Source organism: Drosophila subobscura, chromosome O (assembly GCF_008121235.1).
Source record: "Drosophila subobscura isolate 14011-0131.10 chromosome O, UCBerk_Dsub_1.0, whole genome shotgun sequence".
In the NCBI taxonomy this organism is placed as follows: Eukaryota; Metazoa; Arthropoda; class Insecta; order Diptera; family Drosophilidae; genus Drosophila; species Drosophila subobscura.
The window spans coordinates 8,896,993-8,918,131 of record NC_048533.1 but is presented as its reverse complement, the minus strand read 5'-3'; the positions used below and the strand labels follow the sequence as shown (position 1 = coordinate 8,918,131).

General features: G+C 44.0%; 4 protein-coding genes across 6 annotated transcripts in view; 3 read left to right on the top strand and 1 right to left on the bottom strand.

The window, feature by feature from the left end:
* Positions 1–404: 404 nt before the first annotated feature.
* LOC117896108 lies at positions 405–3,617 on the top strand. 2 transcript variants are annotated; one of them, XM_034804163.1, is made up of 4 exons: positions 407–971; positions 2,124–2,278; positions 2,369–2,581; positions 3,464–3,617. In XM_034804163.1, the coding sequence occupies exons 1-3, from the start codon at positions 868–870 to the stop codon at positions 2,554–2,556; spliced, it is 447 nt and encodes a 148-aa protein (XP_034660054.1). In that variant the 5' UTR covers positions 407–867; the 3' UTR covers positions 2,557–2,581; positions 3,464–3,617. The 2 variants fall into 2 exon arrangements, with proteins under 2 accessions (XP_034660053.1, XP_034660054.1); XM_034804162.1 differs by having other exon boundaries at positions 405–971; positions 2,124–2,581.
* Positions 3,618–3,674: 57 nt separating this feature from the next.
* On the bottom strand, positions 3,675–7,293 carry LOC117896083 (transcription factor Sp4). 2 transcript variants are annotated; one of them, XM_034804119.1, is made up of 5 exons: positions 7,035–7,293; positions 6,570–6,970; positions 4,608–6,506; positions 4,370–4,547; positions 3,675–4,308 (listed from the first exon to the last, which is right to left on the bottom strand). In XM_034804119.1, exons 1-5 carry the CDS (start codon positions 7,185–7,187, stop codon positions 4,075–4,077), a joined length of 2,865 nt encoding a protein of 954 aa, XP_034660010.1. In that variant the 5' UTR covers positions 7,188–7,293; the 3' UTR covers positions 3,675–4,074. The 2 variants fall into 2 exon arrangements, with proteins under 2 accessions (XP_034660010.1, XP_034660011.1); XM_034804120.1 differs by having other exon boundaries at positions 4,608–6,503.
* An 817-nt stretch (positions 7,294–8,110) lies between these two features.
* Positions 8,111–9,831, top strand: LOC117896106 (serine/arginine-rich splicing factor 1B). Its single transcript, XM_034804159.1, has 4 exons — positions 8,111–8,356; positions 8,458–8,827; positions 8,887–8,999; positions 9,071–9,831. Exons 1-4 carry the CDS (start codon positions 8,193–8,195, stop codon positions 9,177–9,179), a joined length of 756 nt encoding a protein of 251 aa, XP_034660050.1. The 5' UTR covers positions 8,111–8,192; the 3' UTR covers positions 9,180–9,831.
* A 1,960-nt stretch (positions 9,832–11,791) lies between these two features.
* LOC117896080 (extracellular sulfatase SULF-1 homolog) overlaps positions 11,792–21,139 on the top strand; it is a 28,325-nt gene continuing 18,977 nt past the window's right edge. The window contains 2 exon segments of the mRNA XM_034804116.1: positions 11,792–12,378; positions 19,611–19,654. The gene's annotated coding sequence lies outside the window, so the exon portion shown is untranslated.

Genomic DNA, 21,139 nt, shown 5'->3' with positions numbered 1-21,139 from the left:
TTAGAACGACATTTTTTTAACCAATACTCATGTTTTCTTTATATTTATATCTCGATCCGGATACATTCTCGGTATCTGAGCACTAGAACACCATAAATAGTTTAAATAGACCGATTTTTTCTAATAGCCATTTCTAGCTATAAATGCGCTGAGCCGGCAGCACTTCAAACCGGGTACCGGGTATCAGAACCGATAGCGCCAGACGTTTGAAATTTGAATTTAGAGAGTACTCATGGCAACACTGTTCAGAGCAAAAGTAAACAAATTCTTTCATTTCGCGGCGGAATTTTGAGAGAAATAAATTAGCCTAACAGGTGTGAGGGATCACTCAGCTGCTTTTTTGCCGCTCGCCGCCTGCATCGGCTGCTCCCCAAAACATAGTGGGGCCCCAGCAGAGTACACAGTATTGACTCAGCGAGCGAGCGCGATAGCAGGCCAGACGGAACAGCACCGCGCCGCCTCACGGTTTCAAGAAATCTCGTAACCGGACAAACAAATATGTACTTCGCTTGCGTTCCCAGCCTAAAGTACTTTACCCGTGACGTCGGAGTGCGATCTTTAGCCTGATATCGTTTTTCCCTTAAAATAGCCGCCTTTTTGTTAACCGTCGAACAGTATTGCCCGAGCCCGCCGAGTGCTAAGTACTCTGTCAATCAGTACTTAGAGTTATAATCCAATTGTTACCGTTGGCAACTGCATTTACAAGCCCAAAGCAAACTACTTGTCAACATTTCGCCGGACATAATTTACAATTACACACCGCTGCAGCCGCTAAAAATAAACTCTGCGAGGCGTGTCAGCGGGCCAAGCCAAAGCGCATTTCATCCCATACAAGAGACAGAAATTCCGAGCACAGAGCCATCCAAAATGCCTGATGTAAAGTTTTTAGCGGTGCTGCCCAACAATGCCAACGCTTCGGACAGCGTAACAAAGTTAACCATCAGCGGCACCCTGCTCCAGCAACCTCAGCAGTAAGTTCAAAATCGCAATCAAAGTCCCAGCCTTAAAGGTTAGAGGTTTTCCTGGAACTTTAAGAAAATCGATTAGCAATTTCCTGGCCCAAGTTACGGAAACTTGTTCTTTGCGTGCCGAATTTTAATAGCCTAAGGAATGTGTATTTGACCCGATTAGAGGGAAAATTCTCACGAACTGGCGGACGATTTATGGCGCACACATGAAACATACAAATGGGCTACAAAATTGAAAGATTCTTTTAAATAACAAAGGCAAATTATGAGTTTACGATCGAAGAAGCGATAAGTAGATGGTAGAAAATCAGTTAGACACGTACATGTGTATGTTTGTGTGTATGTGTGTACCTTATGCAGTTATACTTGCGGGTAAACTGGACTCGTCTGGATACTGCTGTATCAATGACATCATCAACACAAAATTAAAGCAGACACGCGCAACTGAATGGCTGAAGATGCCGGCCCGCCAAAGAAGACAACAGCAAAGAACAATCTGAAAATGAAAACAGAGCCGCCCGAAAAGAAACGAGCAAATCATTGTAGCAATCATCAGCATGGTGTGGGTTAGGCAAATGATGTCAATAAATCAGCAGACGGAATACCATTTGATCTGTTACAACACAATGGAATCCGGGTTGGGTTCTCTGGGCTACAAGATAATGGAAAAACCAAGAGACCTTGAGCTTCTTATCTCTAGCCTCCAAATCGATAACATGCCGCTGATTGCCACCAGAAATGTGTCATATTAATAAGATATTGTACTATTTGCTTGTAAGGTGTTGTTACTTAGATAAGAAATCGGGTAAACCAGGAACATCAAACCCCCAAAGTGACTAAGAAAATTAACAATGAAATTCCAAATGACAATCCCTCAAACATCCCAATTCCGTTCCTTGAATGCTTGGCACGTTCTTCGCACCCACTGAGGAATGACGACGGGTCTAGTCTCCAAAAACTTGCCGAACCGCCATGTGCCATAGGAACAAACAAAGATATGATATGGGTGTTTGAATTTAGTGACTAATCAGCTTGGGAGATGGGGGTCAAATGGGGGAACATATCGGATCGCGACGTCATTAGCATATACATGAGAGATATAAACAAATGATTTGTCAAGTCAATTTTTCGCTCTCTCTCCCTCTCTATCTACAGATTCTCGGTGAACTTTGTGAACAGTCCAGTGTGTACAGACAACATCACATATCACTTCAAGGTGGTGATCCCCACACAGACGATCATCGAGAACTACAAGAGGAACGGCGAGTGGAGCAGCCTGCAGCAGGAACACTACCTTAACATATTCGATGGTACAGGCGGTGATAGTGATAAGACCCTGACCCAAAGCTTTGCCAGTATTATGAACGAGATTGATGAGGCGTTCCAACTTTCATCCACAGAATCAACCTTTCGCCTAGAGTTTACATTCGATTATGATAATTCCACAATGATCGTGTACCAGGTCAGGGAAACGGGTCACAATTTCATAAGCAAATACGAGACGCTCTTCTCGCTCTCCGAAATCCAGGCGATTCAGGTCTGGGGAGATGTGCAAAAGGTCAATCAGTTCGCCCTCAGCTATGATTGATACAGGGACAGATCAGACCCCCAAGGTAGCCTTCTATTTTTTTAGTGCACTTGCACCCTATTTCAATGCATTCGATTGCTTCGGTTTGGATTCGGTTTCGGGCACCCCTTAATCCTAACACTGCACTGCACGACCTTTACCTATTTACCAGTCACCAGTAGTTCTAGTTTTTAGTATTATATTGTTTTCCATCAACATTTGGTTTGCAGTTGAAGTGGATTCAACTTGGATTTGCTGCTTTCATGCACCCACCGCACAATTTGCTCTTCACTCTCGTTTCTAAGCAAACAAATTATGATTTTTGTATTAAATTATTTCACACTTGTTACGGATTACAGTCACAGGTCAAACCATTTACGCTCACAAAACACGCCAGCACTTGATTGCCTGACGCCTGAAAGTATGTTTTGTTTTTCCCCATAGTGACGTCATTGCAACTTACATCGCAAGTAACTGTTCTGTTCTGTTCAGTTATGTTATTCTCGTTCTTCACCAGTAGCTTGTAGCCATAGTTTTGTTAATTTAATTGTTAAACCAAAGATTTGTATGTTTAAATATATTTATGCTTGCTGTAGTCTTCCATCTAGTTTATAGCATTTCTTTTTATAAGCCTGTTCCATGTAATTCCCTCATAGAAACACATACCATACCATGCCAAGTATTAAACATCCCCATGAAAAATGCATCTTCTTTGATTAAATGCGTAAACACACAACAGATTCATGGGAAATGGTTTTCTTTAATATTAATGATTCGGATTTGGATATCTGGCTTGCTTTTGTTATTCGTTTCGTTTGCTATTCGTTCGCATGTTAGAATTATAATTACGAGCTCTTGCGAAATAGTTTCCATCCATCCAGCAGATATTTGGCCAGTGGAATTAACATTATAAAATTCGTATTTTCAGTCGAACGAATCTTACCAAAAATATTCACGTAAACATTGGGGCCAGCCCCAGCCTGCCATCTGCTTTATAGCGCACCTACAAAAACCGATGGCTCCAGTGTGCAATACCAAATGAAATACACATACACAATACAAGTATCGTTTTTATCCATAAATTTTATATTTTATGTATTTATTCTATGAGTGGAATCCGTTCTCTCACATCTTCCTTTCACCCAAAAAAAGGTATCTTTACAATCATTTGTTTACAGCTTCTACGAGTACATCGATCGATAAATATTTACAAAGCCTTACAATACTCATTATACATACGTACATCTTAAAATCGAGGATTTACATACAGTTGAGAGGGGGGACTACTAAATTACTTGGTGGAATATCGAGAGCACAGTTTGCTGGAAAGAAGTGCACAAAAAATAAAATAAAATAATTTTGTAAAAGTTTAAAAGTAATATTGCACCAAAAGGTAGGGGCGGAGGCATCCCCAAGTCTTATGAAACACAATTTAAAATAATAAATATTAAGGAACTGATGACCAGCAGTTAGATTAAACCAAACTGAAAATCAAGGACTAGGATGATCTAAGCTTAGTTTGGGGGTGGGGTTGACAGTCTACTTTTTACAAACTAATTGGTTGGCGGGCGAGTTGGGAAAGTTGGGGAAGCCCAGCTGAACATAGTTAGCTAGCGATGAGGACATATTCGAGTCGGGTGCTTGGGTAATAGTTATGGTATTCCCAGCGTGATCCTGGGTGGTGACCACATGCATAATTTGAGCCTGCTGCGGTTGAGTTGGGGTTTGCTTCTGCTGCTGCGTAGCGTGCTGTTTGATTTCAAATGTAACATCCTGCGAAATATAGGACAATTATGAGAGATTGCAGTCCCGCTGCACTGTCGAAAGAACTCACCTTTGCTGGAGCTTGGCCATTGGTTCGCATTGGCGGGGTTGAAGTGACTGTAGAGGCAGGAGCTGTACGCGGTTTCCTGTGCATCTCTCGATGCTTCTCGTAGTGCAATTTGGTGGCAAAGTTCTTATTGCAAACATCGCAGCAGTACAGCGTCTCGTTCGGCGGATTTGTGTGGATCCTGCAGCAAAGAAATGCAAATTTAAAATATAAGCATAAACTCTGCCATATGTGTACTTACCGCATATGTTTGCTTAGATTGTCCTTGCGCGAAAAGGGTTTTTTGCACGACTCGCAAGTGAACAACTTCTTGCCAGAGTGGGAGATCAGATGCCGTGACAAGTGCTCCTTGCGGCTGAAGGCCTTGTCGCAGCCCTCCTCGGTGCACTTGTAGGGACGCAGGCCTGCGTGCAGCTTTATATGCTGGACGAGATGTTCCCTCTTCTTGAACTCGCGATTGCACTTGGGGCAGATCAAACCGGGCGGAGGCGCTTCCGGAGACTTACCAGGCGCTGGGAAGATGGGCTGCGGCGAGCGTGGTATTTTTGCTTTTGGCGCTTGTTTCTCTGGACTCTCCATCATCATTTTTTTGTGTTGGACCGCTATCGAAGGAGGCTGCGCTGAAGGAGTAGCAAGAGCAGGTTTTGGTATTGCAGCTGCCGTAGACGGAGCTGGAGCCGAAGTCGGTGCCGGTGCCGTAATAGTCGGTTTGGGCAGGGTCTGGGTTAAAGTCTGCGTGGGAATTCGACTGATGGTTATGTTCTGTTTGTTCAGCAGTGGCATATTCGGGTTAGCCGGCACTGGCTGCGGCTTGACCACCTTGGTGATCGTTGTGCTCGAGGACAGTCGCTGCAAGGCAGCCGGATTGGCTGCTATGGATGTGGGCGGCGAATCCATAGACTGCATTGGTTTAGCCTGTGCAACAACGCGCTTGAGCTCTGCGCTACGAACTGGTGATGTTTGCTGGGACGACACAGGTGATGATGTTGGCGAAGTAATCACTTTGTTGTTTACTGGTTGTTGCTGTAGCTGCTGCGGCTGCATTTGCCTCTGTCTGGGTGAGGGAATCTTAAAGGTGGGCTCTTCTTTGGTGGTTTTTGCCATGCTCGATACGGCGGGGACATTCCTGATCAGCAGCTGTGGGTTTGCGAAATTCGAATGTCTGATGATCTGCTGAGATGTCACTGTGGCTGTGTTTGCGGAAAGTTGCGGACTCTTAATCTGCTGTAAGTTATTCTGCTGTTGTTGCTGCTGCTGCTGCTGCTGTTGTTGTTGTTGTGCAGGCTGGGGAGCAAGGAAAATGTTCTGAAACTGTCCCGAGGATGACACTGCTGTGGTGGCTCCCTGGAAATTGTTTGCATTTCCCAAGGTCTGCGGCGTCAGCTGCAGTGTGGCTGGAATGGAGGTGGGCGTCAGCTCCATGATTGGCTGGCCATCAGCGGTGGCCAGCTGTGGCTGTAGTTTCATCTGCACCTGGTATGTGGTGGGCAGCACAAGATTCTTGGTGTCAATGTGCGCCACAATCTGTTGATCAGAATTTTCGTCGCGAATGGTTATGGGCAGAAAACATTTGTTGGGCGACAGAACATTGCCTGCTCCTCCACTCGAACCCGACTGTGGGCCGGACAGGCTGGAGAGCAGAGCAGTGGCATTCAACTGTGTCTGACCCCCAGCTGCTGCAGGTGCTCCGCCAACGGGCATTAGTTGCAACTGCAGCTGGGGCTGGCCTCCAGCATACTGAGGGAGCGATGTGCTAAACTGGGGTCCAGTTGGCGCGGAGAGCACAAAATTGAGCTTTGGTTTCTTGCTTTCACTCGGACTCAAAGCATCCTCTGATGCAGAGAACTGGCTGGTGGCCGCCAATTGACTGGTGAGCTGTTGGAGTTGTTGCTGAAGCTGGAGCTGTTGTATTTGCTGCCAGATGGACTGCTCGCTTACCATAGGTTGCAATTGCACCTGTGGCGCGGCCACAGTTCTCATTGTTTGTGCCTGCAGTGGCGGCGGCTGTGCAGTTGGCGTCCCTGGCTGAAGTTGCGGCTTACTGGGGACTGCAGAAACGGGAGCACTACTTGGATCCCGCTTTCCCAACGGAGTTATTTTGATGTCCGGCTTTAGACGTATGAACTCCTCCAGGACGCTGTTTTTGGGAATGAACATGGAACAGTTGAAGGTTTGATTGCAGGCAGAAGATCCTCTTACTCACGTTTGCTTGTCTGACTTCTGCTGGATAGGAGACGGAGGCGGCTGCTTAGGTTGCTGCTGTTGCTGTGGGATACTGCTGTCCACCGTGATGGTAAATTGCTGCTGGGATTGCATGCCCACAGCCTGGATAATACTGTTGAGCAGATCATTGGATTGACTGCTGCTGCTGCTGGCGGGAGTGGACTGCAAAGTGCTGCCCACCACGCTGAGGCTCTTGCCTGTGTCGTCGATGGCATCTTTGATGTAGAGCTTGTCGTTGTGGCTCTGCATTGGGGGAATGTTGAGGCAATCGTTGAGCATCGTCTGGGTCTTCTTGCATGTTAGACGAAGGGCATGAATCTGCTCCACTTGCTGCACGCACTGCCCGCAAACCACCTTCGGCAACCGATCCTTTTCGTCAATCTGAAAAAAGCGACTTGAATAGCTGCAAACTGCTGCGCAAATTCCAAGGCGACCGCCCACTCACCTGCAAGGACAGGCATTCGTATATCTTGGAGCTCAGATTCTTGGCGCGTCCCTCGGCCGAGAAAACGTTGGTGTTCTGCTCGCCGCTGTCCGTGCAGATGCGACACAGGTCGTAGTAGTTGATGCATCGCACGTTGCTATTCGAGTTGACCATCTTTCCCGCCGACTGACAAGACTGCGCTTGCTTTAAGGTAGCTACAGAATGTTTATTTTATTGCACATGCAAATATTTGTTGTTTTTTTTCTGTCGCGACTCGACGCTCTGTGGCTAGTGATGGCAAGGAATCGATGTATCTGTGTGTGCGTCGATAATTTGGTCACACTTACCTTTTTTGTGCTTCGACCTTTTCTGTTTAAACCTTATTTTGTAAGCAATCCAATAAAAGGAAGTTCTTAATATAATCCAGTCTTGTAGAGAATTCATTGATTTAAACGATAAGACCATATGTCCAGTGCTCAGAGTCTCAGTTAACTGGAAATATTACACCGAATATTAAAATCGGAGAATATGATTCCTCTTCATGGATAAGCCATTGTCCACCATTTGCCACTTCAAATATTGCTCGAATATTACGAAGCTTGAATAATTTTAGGGCCACAGAAAGCATTGCCTTTACAAACATTATTTTTCCCCAAGCATGTCTTTAGGTGCTCAATTGCTTAAATATAGGGGCCTAAGTGGGTTGAGTTCTGTTCGGTTCCTCGGTATATTTACGGTATATTTAAAAAATGAGAAGTTATATTTCGATATACCTGTAGTCGGCGGTCACACCTATTGCGTCGGTCATCAGGGTGATCTTTTTAGTTTTAAACTTAATTTGGAAACATTCCAAAAAAAGGAGGTCGTGAAAACTAGCCACTCTTGTGGAAAATTGATTGATAAATCGGATGATATTATAGTTTTAGCGCGGAGATTCCTAACTAGCTCGTAATTTCAAATAGAACATCAAAATCGAGGAAAATAATTTAAGAGTCACGGTATATTTACAGTATATTTTGAAAAAGTCCGAGTATATTTTGGTATATTTCCGAGGGTCTGCCGGTATATTTTCCCGATAAGTCCGCGGTCACACTGTCGGCCATCTTAATATTCTGAAAAAAATCAGTCAAATTTTAATTAATATTTCTAAGTTCTGCACGTAAAACAAATAGAATAAATATGGGTTCCCGCAACGAGTGCCGCATTTACGTTGGAAATCTGCCACCAGATATCCGCACCAAGGACATCCAGGATCTTTTTCACAAATTCGGCAAAGTGACATTTGTGGACCTGAAAAATCGGCGTGGTCCGCCATTTGCTTTTGTCGAATTCGAAGATGCGCGGTGAGTAATGAGAAACTGGTTACATCCAAATACACACAAAACCAGGAGCGAGCCCCCGAATAAACAATATCCCCTACTTGGCGCCAAAAAAAAAAAAACAGCGATGCTGACGATGCGGTTAAGGCACGCGACGGCTATGACTACGATGGCTATCGCCTGCGCGTCGAGTTTCCACGGGGCGGCGGCCCTGGGAGCTACCGTGGCAATCGCAACGACCGCAACAATGGGCGTGATGGTGGTCGCATGGGCGGCCGTGGCCCTCCGGCCAAGCGGTCTCAATACCGTGTAATGGTCACCGGCCTGCCCCCCTCTGGATCCTGGCAGGATCTGAAGGATCACATGCGCGAGGCTGGCGACGTCTGCTTTGCCGACACCTACAAAGACGGCTCTGGCGTGGTTGAGTTCCTGCGTCACGAGGACATGAAGTATGCCATAAAGAAATTGGACGACTCGCGTTTCCGTTCACATGAGGTAAGTGGAATCGAGGAAGCAAGATGAGAACGGAGTTGAACAATCAATTGTTTCCCCAGGGCGAGGTTGCCTACATTCGGGTGCGCGAGGATAGCGGTGAAAACGACCGCAGTGGTGGCAGTGGAGGAGGCGTAGGTGCCCGCGACAGCGTCCGTGACAGCGTGCGTGACAGGTAATTGCATGCAGAAGTGTGACCTGGATGTTCCCTGGAGCTAATCCCTATTATCTATTCTCTTTTGACAGGTCTCGTTCACGCTCATTCTCATCGAGACCGCGTCGCCGCGGCACCCCGACATACTCGCCGGTGCGCCGTCAATCCTATTCCAGGTCTCGCTCACGCTCTAACTACTAAACACTACCAATCATCATCCATTAAGCTATAATAATTCTTACAAGACGGAAAAGCAAGATAAACTAAGTACTACCTTTCAATCTTAACCCAAGCAATCGATTCACATTGTAAATTGACTATCAAGCCACCGTGTTCCATCATTCAATCAATTGACCCAGTCAAAACCCACAGCACAGATCAGTCAAACGAGATTCGGAACATCAGAAAGACAACACCACAAACAACTTGCTTTTCCCACAGTGCCACACGATTTCAGGCAGAGAAACTCTTTTAAAACTACACTTAACACCGAACCAAACCGGATGATTTGACCAAAACTTTTCGCGAAACTAAAATTGTAACTCAAGGAACCATTTTTTGGCAAGCTTCCCTTGTTCAGCATTCCTTGTTTTACCGATTTTAATTGTCTTTAACTGGCGGCTTCTCTTAGCCAATATTTTATTATTTTGGCTGCAAAAACCAAGCATAATTTATTACAACAAAAGCAACAAAAACAAAACAAGATTAAAACAAAAACATCGATTCCGAATAAATATGCCTGTAATGAGATAACAAAAATGAAACCAAACCCTGAAAAACCAGAACACAAACGCAATGTCGCGAGCATTTGATCAACAAATTATTAATATTTAATTTTTATTTTCTTCTCTTCCCCATTTTGCGCGTTTATGTTTGGAGTATAATGTGGAGGAGGAGGAGGATGAGGATTAATGGAGGATGAGGATGAGAAAGGAAGGATATTTTGATGTTGATTTTGGATTTTGGAGTGGATTGTGGATAAATTTGGATTGAAATTAGTGGAGGCAGGACAATGGGACATAGATCTCTCTATCTCTCTCTCTCTCTGTCTCTAAATGAGTGTATCAGGATTCGATTTGGATTATCAGGATTTGGATATTAGGATTGTTCTATGACCTTCGCTAGGACAACGTGGGATGCAGTTCCCCACGGCTAACTCGCTCCGTAACCAGATAAACTGATCAATGGAGCAGACGAAGAGACACTTTCCAATTGTTTCATATCGTACATTGCTCTGGCAATTCGGGACGCGGCATGCGGAGTGCGGATTCCCCTTACATTGTGTCTGTCTTTTCGATAATTAATGGACAATTAATGGTCTTGTGTTGAGGGAAATGGATGTGTGGAGTGGAGGATGATGCACTTGGACAGGACTCGTGTGAAGGAATTTCGGATTCAGCACTCGTCTCACAATTGGGATTAGGATTTGGTTCGAGTTTCGCCTGGAACTGGACAAGTCCCAGCCCCCCGTGTTGTTGTCACCCTTTGTCGGACTCTGGGATTCCACTACTCACAGAGACACATTCGAACTCGTACACACGCACAGACACACTCATTTCGTGGCCTTTGCGCCCTGCCCTCCGTGTCGAATCAGGAGTTGCTGTGCCACACTTGAACGTTGCTGGATAGTGGCTGGCCGGCCGTGTGGTCCTTGGTCTGGTTTGATCTCTGCCTGGTCTCTGGTCTCTCTCTCGTCTTTCAGTGGTATGTTCGATTGCAAGATCTATATTTTACATTTTTTTTATTTTGAGTTTATTCATTTTTTAATTGTACATCAAATACTTTTACCAATACCCTCCGTGCTCATTGGTGCCGTTGCCTCCCCACACATGGCTGATAACTTTGGCCGCAAGCCAAAGCGTGTTAGTTCTCCATGTTTTGACTAGAAAAGCGAAAAGCGAAAAGCAAACCCGAAAATACCCCAAAATATAGTCTCTGTAAACGTACATAATTTGCATGAACCTTTTTAGCCTTTCCAGCCAAACACAACGTATTAAAATTCACAAAATATTCCTGAGAACACTTTTATTCCGAGTTCTCTGCGCTTATGCTTCACCCACAAGCCCATAGTTTTAAAATATTTTTGAAATCTAATCAAATTTTCCAATAAATATACAAAAACTGGAACTCAATGTGCAAGACTTTCTAGTTCCCAAACGGCAGGAAGATATTTTTGGCTTAAATAAATAAGGCAATAAAGCGGGTTAAATTACATTTAAATTTAGGCGCTTCTTTTATTCGCAAAAAGTTCGAATTTCGAACTCGGCGAACCATGGCAGAACTATGAAAGGTGAGAGGAGTTCTTTTTGAACCAGTTTTTTTGTTTTTGGAACCACTTACGGAAATGAATGAGTTCAATTTATATTTGCGGTGTAGAATGGTAATATTAAATAAATAGATATTTTATAGAAAATCAAAGAATATTATTTACGATTCGCTACATTTGGTATATTTTTGTGCTCATATTTGAAGCTCAAAAATGAGTACGGGAGAGCGTGTAACAGGAGGGAATTTCCCTTACCGTTTAGACACAGGAGAGAATTTCCCTGACTACAAAAATGACCAATTCACAATCGCGCGCGCAGCTATATTTTGAATTCGCAGTCGACAATACCAACTTCAACCTTCTATAATTTCGTATTTCACGTATCGGGCCATCTGAAAACGACCGCTGCTATTTCCGTAAATATCTATATTAAACAAAAAACAATTTCAAACTGTTAAAATTGTCGGACTCAAAGGTGAATATAGGAACCGATTCGCCGGTTTCTGCTCGCGCGCCAAAAACCAACAAGGCAAAAACAATATTTAACAAACAAATTGTGATTTTGTGAGTGCACGGCCCACGTTGAGCGGCGTCCATAAATAATATACTCGTGCCGCCTTAAAGTGCATTGACAGCTGCTGCTGCTGCCTGCCGCTGCCTGCTATTGACCAATCTGTGAGAGCGCGGAGGAAGCATTTCCGTGGGCCTCGAAATTGTGGGATCGCTTTGGTCTCGTCTTTGTATCTCTCCAAATTGAGTTGTGCCCTTGCGTTGGTGTTCCCTTTGTAGGCGGCCTCCCCCTGCCTTATCAGCGACTGTTTCTCATTCTCGTTTTTATTGAATCTGCCCGTTTGATTGGGCGATTTATCACATTTCGGTCTTCGGGTTTCTGTTTGCTGTTAGTCACACGCGCCGGCAGCAGCGGCAGCGGCAGCAGCTGTTAATCGATCGCGTTTTTATTGTCAATTACCAAGTTTATCATTTAATTTGAAAAGTTTCAGCAACTATAAATAGAAGTGAAGTGTTGAAAAGGCGTAGACAGCTTACAATTGAAACTCATTCGTGATACAAGTTTTTAAGTGTTTCATTCGTGCTGTTGGGTGTTTTGTGTGTAATTTACTCGAACAGCAAAAGGTAAGACAAGCTTCATATTACATGTACAATACATATAGCATATCCATAGGTAGTATTGCTTAGTTCGTTAAATTTGTCGATGGCCTCAGCAATTTTACACTTTTTGAACTCTGCCACGACTCTCCATCACCAATTCATTGTTCTCCGAGTGTATTTAAAAGGTTCTTTTTTATTGATCATAACTTGAAATCAGCTTTTATGAGCTGTTCTAAGCGATACCTCTCCCCTTGAGCATTAACTATTTGTATGTATTGCTGAATCTGCGTTCTAGAGCGACAAATGTATTTTTGTTCCACTCGAAAGTGAAAGTGCTTTGCATGGTGCAGTGCAGTGGTAAGGAAATGGTAATGTGACCCACTTAAGATCAACAGTTTTAGCCCGACACTTGGCTGCTTCCTAGGGTGCCTCTTGGGCAATGTAATTCAATATGTCAACCCAAAAGGTGTTGCTTCCTTGCGGCAAACAAATAAATACTTACTACCTAAGCACACGGCATACCTGGGGGCCTACCATTCAAGGTCTTCCTCTCTCTCTCTTTCTCTTTTGAAGGCGGCTTCTGTGTTTCTGACTGCGAGTAGTGTGTGTGGGCCTGTACATCTCTAATCGGATGCCTGCCCGTCCATCTGTTCTCTCCTCAGTTCCGGCGTGTTAATCTTTTGTTAAGACGAGATGCTTATCGCACCTACTGAGCGATGGGCCAAACTGTTTGTCATGGCGACAGGTGCAGTTGGCTGGGAAACCAAGTTTCCTGGCTCTGAGAGAACTGAGAAACCCTTTCAGCGCCGAGCCATAGCCGTAGCCAGTGTCAGAGTTCATTTGTGCGAATGATTGACGTGGCAGCCGGCAACTCTGACCCCGCTCAACGAGCTGCAGCGAGTACGCAATTTATGTTAATTGTTTGCTTGGCATATACCCTTACCATTGAGGGTTGAGGGTACATCAGACACAGCACTGTTCTTGGTTTACTTTCATTCGAAACGAAGAGCTTCCCATTCTTAAGAGCATCCCAACTTCGGTTCACTTTCCTCTCCGTTCGTTTCGTTTCGCTTGTCGCTTTTCCCTGGGGTCCGTAGTACGTACCCGGCCAAGCATTTAATTAGACACTTTTTACTTTTCCCAGCGCTAGACGGAAACTTCTATCCGCCAAGTGTGTGCTGTGGTGTGGTGTGTAGTGGCGGCAACAAGTTGAAGCTGCAGCCAGAGTCAGAGCCGGGAGGCTGTCGCCGTCTAATTGTTTTGACTGTGGCAATTTCTCCTGGCCTTTTTTGGATTCTGTTGCGACTGCAGCCGGGAAACTGGTTTGTGTGCGCCATCCGAGAAGAATAATTCGGTCAGCAGCGGGTTAAGGCTCATCAGCCAGTGCCTTTCATCCGAGAGAATGGGAAAGAGAGTGTGCGGGTTGCCCCCGCCCCCAGGCACTGACCAAAGCGAACGATCCGTTTTGGCCTTTTACCGTAATCAGGCTTCGGCTTTTCTCGTACGTCAACAGTCGAACAACCCAAAATGAATGAATGAATGGACTGGGATGGAGGGGCGGATGGAGTGAGTGGATGCCTGAATGAGCGATAGGCGGCTGGCTGGGGCTTGGCAATCCATCAAACTGTCCTCGGAACTGGTTGACCAACGCCACCACTTAATGAGTGGCTCCGTCGCTGTCCGTCCTCCTCCCATTTGCATCCGCCCCTCTCACTCATTCTACCCAGATCCACTCGCAGTCGGAGTCATTAGCCACACAAACTATGCATATGGTGATGGAACGCATAAAATACAGTCATAAAATCGCCCCAAGAGGCGGAGCACGCGCTTTGGAGCGCCGTTTAATTGCGCCTCGCGATCTGCGCGCCTCAATTTGCATTTTGCTTCACGCTGCTGGCCTGCCTGCCACTTTGTGAATGAGGAAAACTGCACGTCTAATGGTGGTCCAGCTGCAGCAGCTGGTTATGCATGTTATTCTAGAAACAAGTGTAAATTGCACACGCTTGCCACAACGACACTTTCCACACTCGCTAATTACTCTGAAATCAATTTCAATTTTCTGCCGCCCCAATCCCATTCCCATTCCTGAAGGCAATTGATAAGCGAGGACCCTAGGGGCCAGATGTAGGCTATCTGGGGTTAATTGTGTGAATAGCAATTGAAATGTTTTAGAAACTATTCAAAATAGAGGCGCCAACTGGGGGTTAGAGATCCCAAAACAGAGCGACAGCTGATCGGAGCATGTTTAGGCAATTTTTAAATATATTTCCCACTACTTTATTGACTGCTCGAGACGCTATTTAAATTCTCTATCCCCTGTTTCAAGGCTCTAGCGTCCTGTTTCTTCGATCAGACCCGCCCTACGCATGTCCAGCCCCGGGCTAGGGCAAATCGCGCGAAGCATAAAAAAGATTACGATGGGCTGGACCGGACTCTGACAGGGGGTTGGTACTGGTAATTGTAAGCGGCTATTAAAATAATTTAAACTCGCCGCCGTTCGGCCATAAAGCTAGGGACTGGGCGGAAAAGGGAAAGGGAAAGGGAAAAAGGATTACCTGACGAGTGCTCGCCCCAAAGGGACTAACATAATTTTCGCTAATATTTTGAGCACAAGTCTCAGAGAGCATAATGCGCTTAGAAATATGAATAAAGGCGGCATTAACCTGAATGGTGGTCGCAGCTGCTGCTGGGCCGCAGGATTGCAGGCAAAAAGTAGAAACAGAATGCAGGAGGCATGAGCCATGAGGCATGCAGCACAGCCATGATGAGCTGTGCGGCAGGCGGCAGTGGCAGTAAACGCGCCAAAAAGCAGCGACGGCAAACGTTGCGGCGACTGCATTAAAGTGGAAAATCCTGTCTGACAACATTTAAACTAAAAAAGATATATATGTATGTACATAAGCATGAGTACATACAGAAACCCATAGTAAATATGTAGAAAAAACCAACAACAACAAAAAACAACACCATAATAAGCGTGAAAAAGGCAAAATGAGAGCAAAACCAACCCAGGGAGTCCCAGTCCCAGTCCCAATCCCATTCTGCAGTCTCAGTCCCAGCCAAAGAGTAACACTACGAGTACCATGACAGAGCCAGAGCGGAGGCCAGAGCAGGATAAAGCCAGGCAATGCAAAGCTAGAAAAAGAAACTAAATAGTTTCTGTACTCGAAGATGGCGATACCCTGTACTACTTAGTTGGTACATTTGCGCACCAAGAACTCGTCAGAGTAGAAGTACAATTTGTAGAACGAAGATTGATTTAAGTTTTAGTAAATTTAGAATACATTCTTAATGCTCCAAAATTGACTTCCTTCACTGCGACATTTGTGTCTGTTCCATTATACCCTTAATAGGGTTATAGCAAAATGTAGACAGCCAGACAAATTACAATGAAAACAAAACTAAATGAAAATGATAAATAGACACTGAGAGAGGCTGTAGGATTGTGGGAGTAATAAAGGGTCTCCCATGAGTAATTATAGTGCATGCGGGCAAATGGGTAATTACGAGAGCAAAAATTATAAAGTATTTCATTAGGTTTCAGTTTCCCCCAAAAGGGAAGACTTGAATGTGTGCAGATAACTCAGGAAAATAGCACATTGTATGCCACACCACCTCATTTGCTGAATCTCATTAATGGTCTAATAACAGTCTGCAGTTAGTGTCTGTTTCCAAGGCTAAATAGGTGCTAAATTTCCCTCACATTTCATTGCACATTTCTCTTTCTGTCTCTTCTCTCTATCGCTAATAAACAAACAACCAACCGGCAATCAGAATCACATTCAAAGCACCAATACACCAAGTTCGTGCTTGTTTATCGTGGGGGTAAAAGCAAATTAACAAACGAAAACCTCATGTGGTTTTTCCCACAACAAAATCTAAAAACGAAACTCAAACTGAAAAATCGAACGATACATGCATACACACACAAATCAAACATTCAAATCGTATGATTATACGAATTCTGCCACTAATTCCTTATTATTATATTTCCATATGTGTGCCCTAAAAAAATATCATCTAAAACATACTCGTACATATGCAAATTGCACGCCCAAATCTGGATGTTGAAAGGCCAAAACTGGGAGATTTTGTATCTCTGGCTAAATGATCTTGAAACTTGCTGAAAACCGAAACCGATGATTAATGACGTTGCGTTTGTATATTTTTTGAAATATTAAACATCACCCAGAGCAGCGCGTGCCGCCTCTAAAATTTTGAATAATCTCTCCAAGTGTTAATTGAAAATATTTCCCAGAACTGTGAGTGCTCTGTGCGGTTTTCAAAGTCCATTTGTTAGGCTGTCAACAAATGTGTGTGCAATTTATCAGGTATATTCGTAATTTTGCTCAAGTGAAGCTGGCAAAATGGTTATAAATAAATCAACTATGGATTGCCAACCATTCATTCGTATTAGCTTTGGTGGCTGTTTGCAATCAACTCCTAGTTCCCATAAACTGCTCTCAAAACCACTCCATTTCATGCATTTCATGCGCATTGTGGCATTTCCGTTTCAAGTCAAACCAAAAATTCTTCAACCGCACATTTCTCTTGCATTGACAAATTGAAATAAATATCTCATACACATTCTGGGACGTTAAGTCTTTGTTTCCTGTGGAATGATACATAAATATGGCCTTCGTTCTGTCAAAGTCATAGGCAGAAAGAGAGATGGAGAGGTAGGGGAAAAAGGTAAGAACTGAAACCGAAGCAAACGTCTTTTGGGCCAGAAATGAACGACAGTAAAGGTCTTTCAGTCCACTTTCGAGCCGTTCAAATGTCAAATGGCCCTGCTGCCTCAGCTCTCTTTCTCGCTCTCACATTTGTCTCTGGAACACACACAAAGAACAAAGGATTCACATCCCAACCAGAAAAGTGTTTGCGTATTCATAAAATAAATAATTTGTTTGCCCAGAATGTCCAATCAATTGTTCAATTGTTGAATAATTAATTCGGTTACAACGTTGGTCGTGTCTCTCCAGCGGCAAACAATCAATTAATAACCTTTTTTTTACAAATTAATTACAGATGTAAAAAATATTACAGCCATAAAGCACAACAAAATGATTCTTAATTGTGATTTACATGCGCCATTTCCATTACCATTACCATTTTCCATTTGCAGCTTCCATCAAAGCTAAGATATCGCTGGAGGCGTTTATGACTTTTGTTTGATGGCTTGATGTCGGTATTTGTGATTTGAGCTATTTCTTTGTGCCATTCAAATGATTTTTTCATTTGATTTGTGACAGATTTATGGCTAAAACCATTTGCGGTGATAATTGGTTGTGTTATGGGCAGATTATGGGGATTGGAAATGCAAAACATTCCACTCCAACAAGAGGTATGCACGAGAAGATCTCTCTGCTTGAGTTATCTTTTACTGTGAAATGTTCTGTGGAAATATTTCTCACACTCGCACTCACTCCCGCAACCCTCCATCCCCCCATCCATCCTCTCCACTCAATCGACAGCAATTGGTGCGTAACTTCCTCCTGCTCTTAAACCCATTGAGGCGTTACGGAAAGCATTATTGCCATACGAATTGTTTGTCTGCTGGCACACTGTTCAATGGGTGGGTATTTCTCTCTCCATGAAATCATCATGCAACTACCTGTTCCTCCCCATTCCCCCAGTCCCGTGGCTTTACTATTTATAGGCAAATGCGCAGTATGCCCACGCCACAAGTCATCCCCAAAGTCATTCCGGGTTCCCGCTCCCCCGTGAAGATCAATGACTTTGGTGGGGAGTTGGCTGGGGAGTGGAGTGGCTTATCAGCAAGTTCTGGTCTGTTGATAAAGAAGCGATGGCAGGTGACGAGCGGCACGATAAATAGAATGGACAGCAATCAATAATGAAGAGTTGAAGGAGTGCTGAGCTGTGCTGTGCCATGGTGTGCTGCTTCCTCTGACATTCAGTTTGTCAGTCAGTCTTTCTGGCAGTCTGTATGTCCGTCAGTCTGTGTGCGAGTGTCAGGTCTTGTGCCTGTTGTATTTACCTGCAATCAAAGCAGTTTATGTTTTACCTTTTTATTCTGTTTGTCAGTCTTGTATGTAAATACAAACAAGCACTTGAGGGAAGAGTATACAGAACCAAGGGAAATTCTAGCCAAGGTAAGGCAGTCCAAGTTATCCAACAGACAAATAGACAACCTTCTGCATACTCTACCTTGCCCCTTCCAGCATTCATTCACTTTTGCCATTCAATTTAATCGTTTTGTTTGCCTTCCCAACGCTGCGTATACGCAATGAGTGCACTGAGATTTTTTCAGTGTGCATGTGGATGCCATTTGATTGGATTCGAGTTGGATTCGTTCAAGGTTTTCCCACACCCCGGGGCTACCAGAGGAGTTCTCTGCGCTGCCGTTCCGTTTGCATGTCAAATGAACACTTTCAGCAAAAGGTGTTAATGATAAGACAAAATATAAACAACAACTCTGCCTGGTGCAAAACTGGGTTAAAAGGTCTCTCCCCAATGGATGGGAGGGGGCATTGCGCATACGCAGCGTTGCAGTAAAGTCGTAACAAAATACAAACTACAAATCCAGGAAGGCGGCAGCTGTTTGTTCAATAAAAGCCAAACAAGGCTAGCCTTAAAAAAGGAAAAAGCAATAAAGTAGACACCAGACAACGACCTGTAAATGCTCTTTTGGATCAGAACTTAAGATTTCTAAATAACCGTAAAACCTTTCTTGAATCAAAATCAGGAAAGAGAGTCTTAAGCTCCGCTCTGAAATGAGTTGCGATTATATGACAAACAAATCCCATTAAATCGCACAATTTACATTCACATTCACACTTCAGTCAGTCAGTCAGTCAGTCATTTACATGAGTTCTGTGCACTCAATTAAAATGCCAAGTTCAGCTCCTGCCAACATTCAAAAACTGACAGCTGACAGATGGAAATTTACTGTGGAACTCAAAAGGAAGCTAAGGAAAAGCTACGGACTTGGGTCATGGACTCCCCACTCCTCGTCTTCCACAGTTGAACTATCAATCATTCGGTGTTCATTTCGCTTTGAAGCAGGTGCTAAATGTGTCAGTTTTAAACGAGCAGAAAGCCAAAAGTTCACAAGAGTTCCTCAAGGAGGAGAGACAGCTTCTAGCATTTTACAAATGTCAACGATTTGAGCTGGGAATAAGAGAATTATTAATGAGAAATACTTTGATGGGGGGCGATTGTTTTGTTCTATGATGAACCTTTTCTTTGTTTCTAAAATTTTTCATAAAAGTTATTTTCCTTTCCTTGACTTGCAGATAAATTACAGCTAAGAAGGAAGTCAAAGATTTTGTCACCGAAGGTGACTTTTCCCTTTAAAATCAAATTATCTTAGGAACAGTCCCACTGAGGATTAGGGTCAGAACGTAGCCCATGTACAGAGTTGTATTTATGAAGAAATTCCAATCAAATGCAACCCTTTTCTGTTCTGCACTTAAATGCACTGCATACATTTCGGCGTTCCCTTAAAAGCAATTTCAGAATTTTCTTTCACAAAAGTAATTAACGAAAAGTGCGGATACGAGTGTATATGAAAGGCATTTTCCTTTGCACACAGCTCCCTTTATCCATTCAGTTCCTTCCGCTTGCCTGAGTACAGCTCGAATCCACAGTGCCGAGGCAATTGAATGCACTGCATGCCTGTGGACTGAACTCTCACCTCGTGAAGAAATGGACGGAGAAATCATCGGCAGAGCAGGCCAATGGCTGGAGACTCCTCTTAATTAATGTGCAAAATCACGCGTCTGCATTTAATTCACTTTGTAGCCTGGGAAATTGCGCCATGCCACAGAGACAGATCCGCACAGAGAACTCCAGAGATGTCGGGGAAAGCCACTCGAGAAATGTGGCAACATTTTTGCACGCATTTGACGGCCCGTCGATGCGATTGGGCCGCCAGATTGTAACGCGGCCCCCATCTTGGCCAGCTTCATCTATTTAAGGGCATTTGTCAGCTTTTTCCCAACCATCGCATCGAATGGATCGAATTGTTGCGCTTGGACTGCTGTGGCCACTGGCAATTGTCCTTTATAGCCATTCCTTCATTAGGCCCCCACATCTTGGATGGCATTTTAATGCAATTTTTATGCGCATTTTTGTGCTCTGCAATGGCGCTCTGTCCTACCTTCCCCGCTTCCTCCTCCGCCTGCCCATGTTGATGTGTCACTCTGGCGAGCATGTAAGATGTAATTTCAATTGTAATTCATATAATTCGCTTTATTGCTGTCTCCATGGGCCTTTGTTGGGGCACTTGGAAGGGATGGGAATCGAAAGATAAAAGAGCTGCGCTTTCATTTCTATTGTATGAAAAGGTTGCCAAACTTCAGTTGTTGGGTAAATGTTTTATATGCAGGTCTCTGCAGCAAGTGGCGGACAGCCTTTTTTGACAACACCCAAAAAGAAATCCCTATCAGCGAAACTCTATTCGAACACAACGAATGTCGTGTCAAATTTTAATGTGTCTCTCATCATGCACATGAAATGTATGTTGTTTGATTGGGTAAGGAATATTTTACTCTCAACATTGATGGCATTTAGATTGGATTTTTGTGTTCCCATTCAGATACTATTTTAGAGCAGTTGCTCTCTGTGAGAGTTCCCATAAATTAAATCATCTCTATGTAAAGTATTCCTTTGCACACAGCTCCTTTCATCCACTAAATTCTTTCCGCTTGCCTGAGTTCCACCACTGAATGCACTACCAGAACCCAGCAACTTCACACCGAGTACTTACCGAGTAATCTTGCAGCTGTTTGCCATCAGGAAACTATGCTTAATTAGGCATGCG

Excerpts from the sequence above, each read along its gene's own strand:
- LOC117896106 (XM_034804159.1), top strand. The coding sequence starts at position 8,193 with ATGGGTTCCCGCAACGAGTGCCGCATTTACGTTGGAAATCTGCCACCA. Across the intron at positions 8,828-8,886 it reads CGCGTTTCCGTTCACATGAG|GGCGAGGTTGCCTACATTCG; the intron begins GTAAGTGGAATC and ends TTGTTTCCCCAG. Across the intron at positions 9,000-9,070 it reads CGTGACAGCGTGCGTGACAG|GTCTCGTTCACGCTCATTCT; the intron begins GTAATTGCATGC and ends CTCTTTTGACAG.
- LOC117896108 (XM_034804162.1), top strand. The coding sequence starts at position 868 with ATGCCTGATGTAAAGTTTTTAGCGGTGCTGCCCAACAATGCCAACGCT. Across the intron at positions 972-2,123 it reads CTGCTCCAGCAACCTCAGCA|ATTCTCGGTGAACTTTGTGA; the intron begins GTAAGTTCAAAA and ends CTCTATCTACAG.
- LOC117896083 (XM_034804119.1), bottom strand. The coding sequence starts at position 7,187 with ATGGTCAACTCGAATAGCAACGTGCGATGCATCAACTACTACGACCTG. Across the intron at positions 6,507-6,569 it reads CAGAAGTCAGACAAGCAAAC|CAGCGTCCTGGAGGAGTTCA; the intron begins GTGAGTAAGAGG and ends CATTCCCAAAAA. Across the intron at positions 4,309-4,369 it reads ATGGCCAAGCTCCAGCAAAG|GATGTTACATTTGAAATCAA; the intron begins GTGAGTTCTTTC and ends TATATTTCGCAG.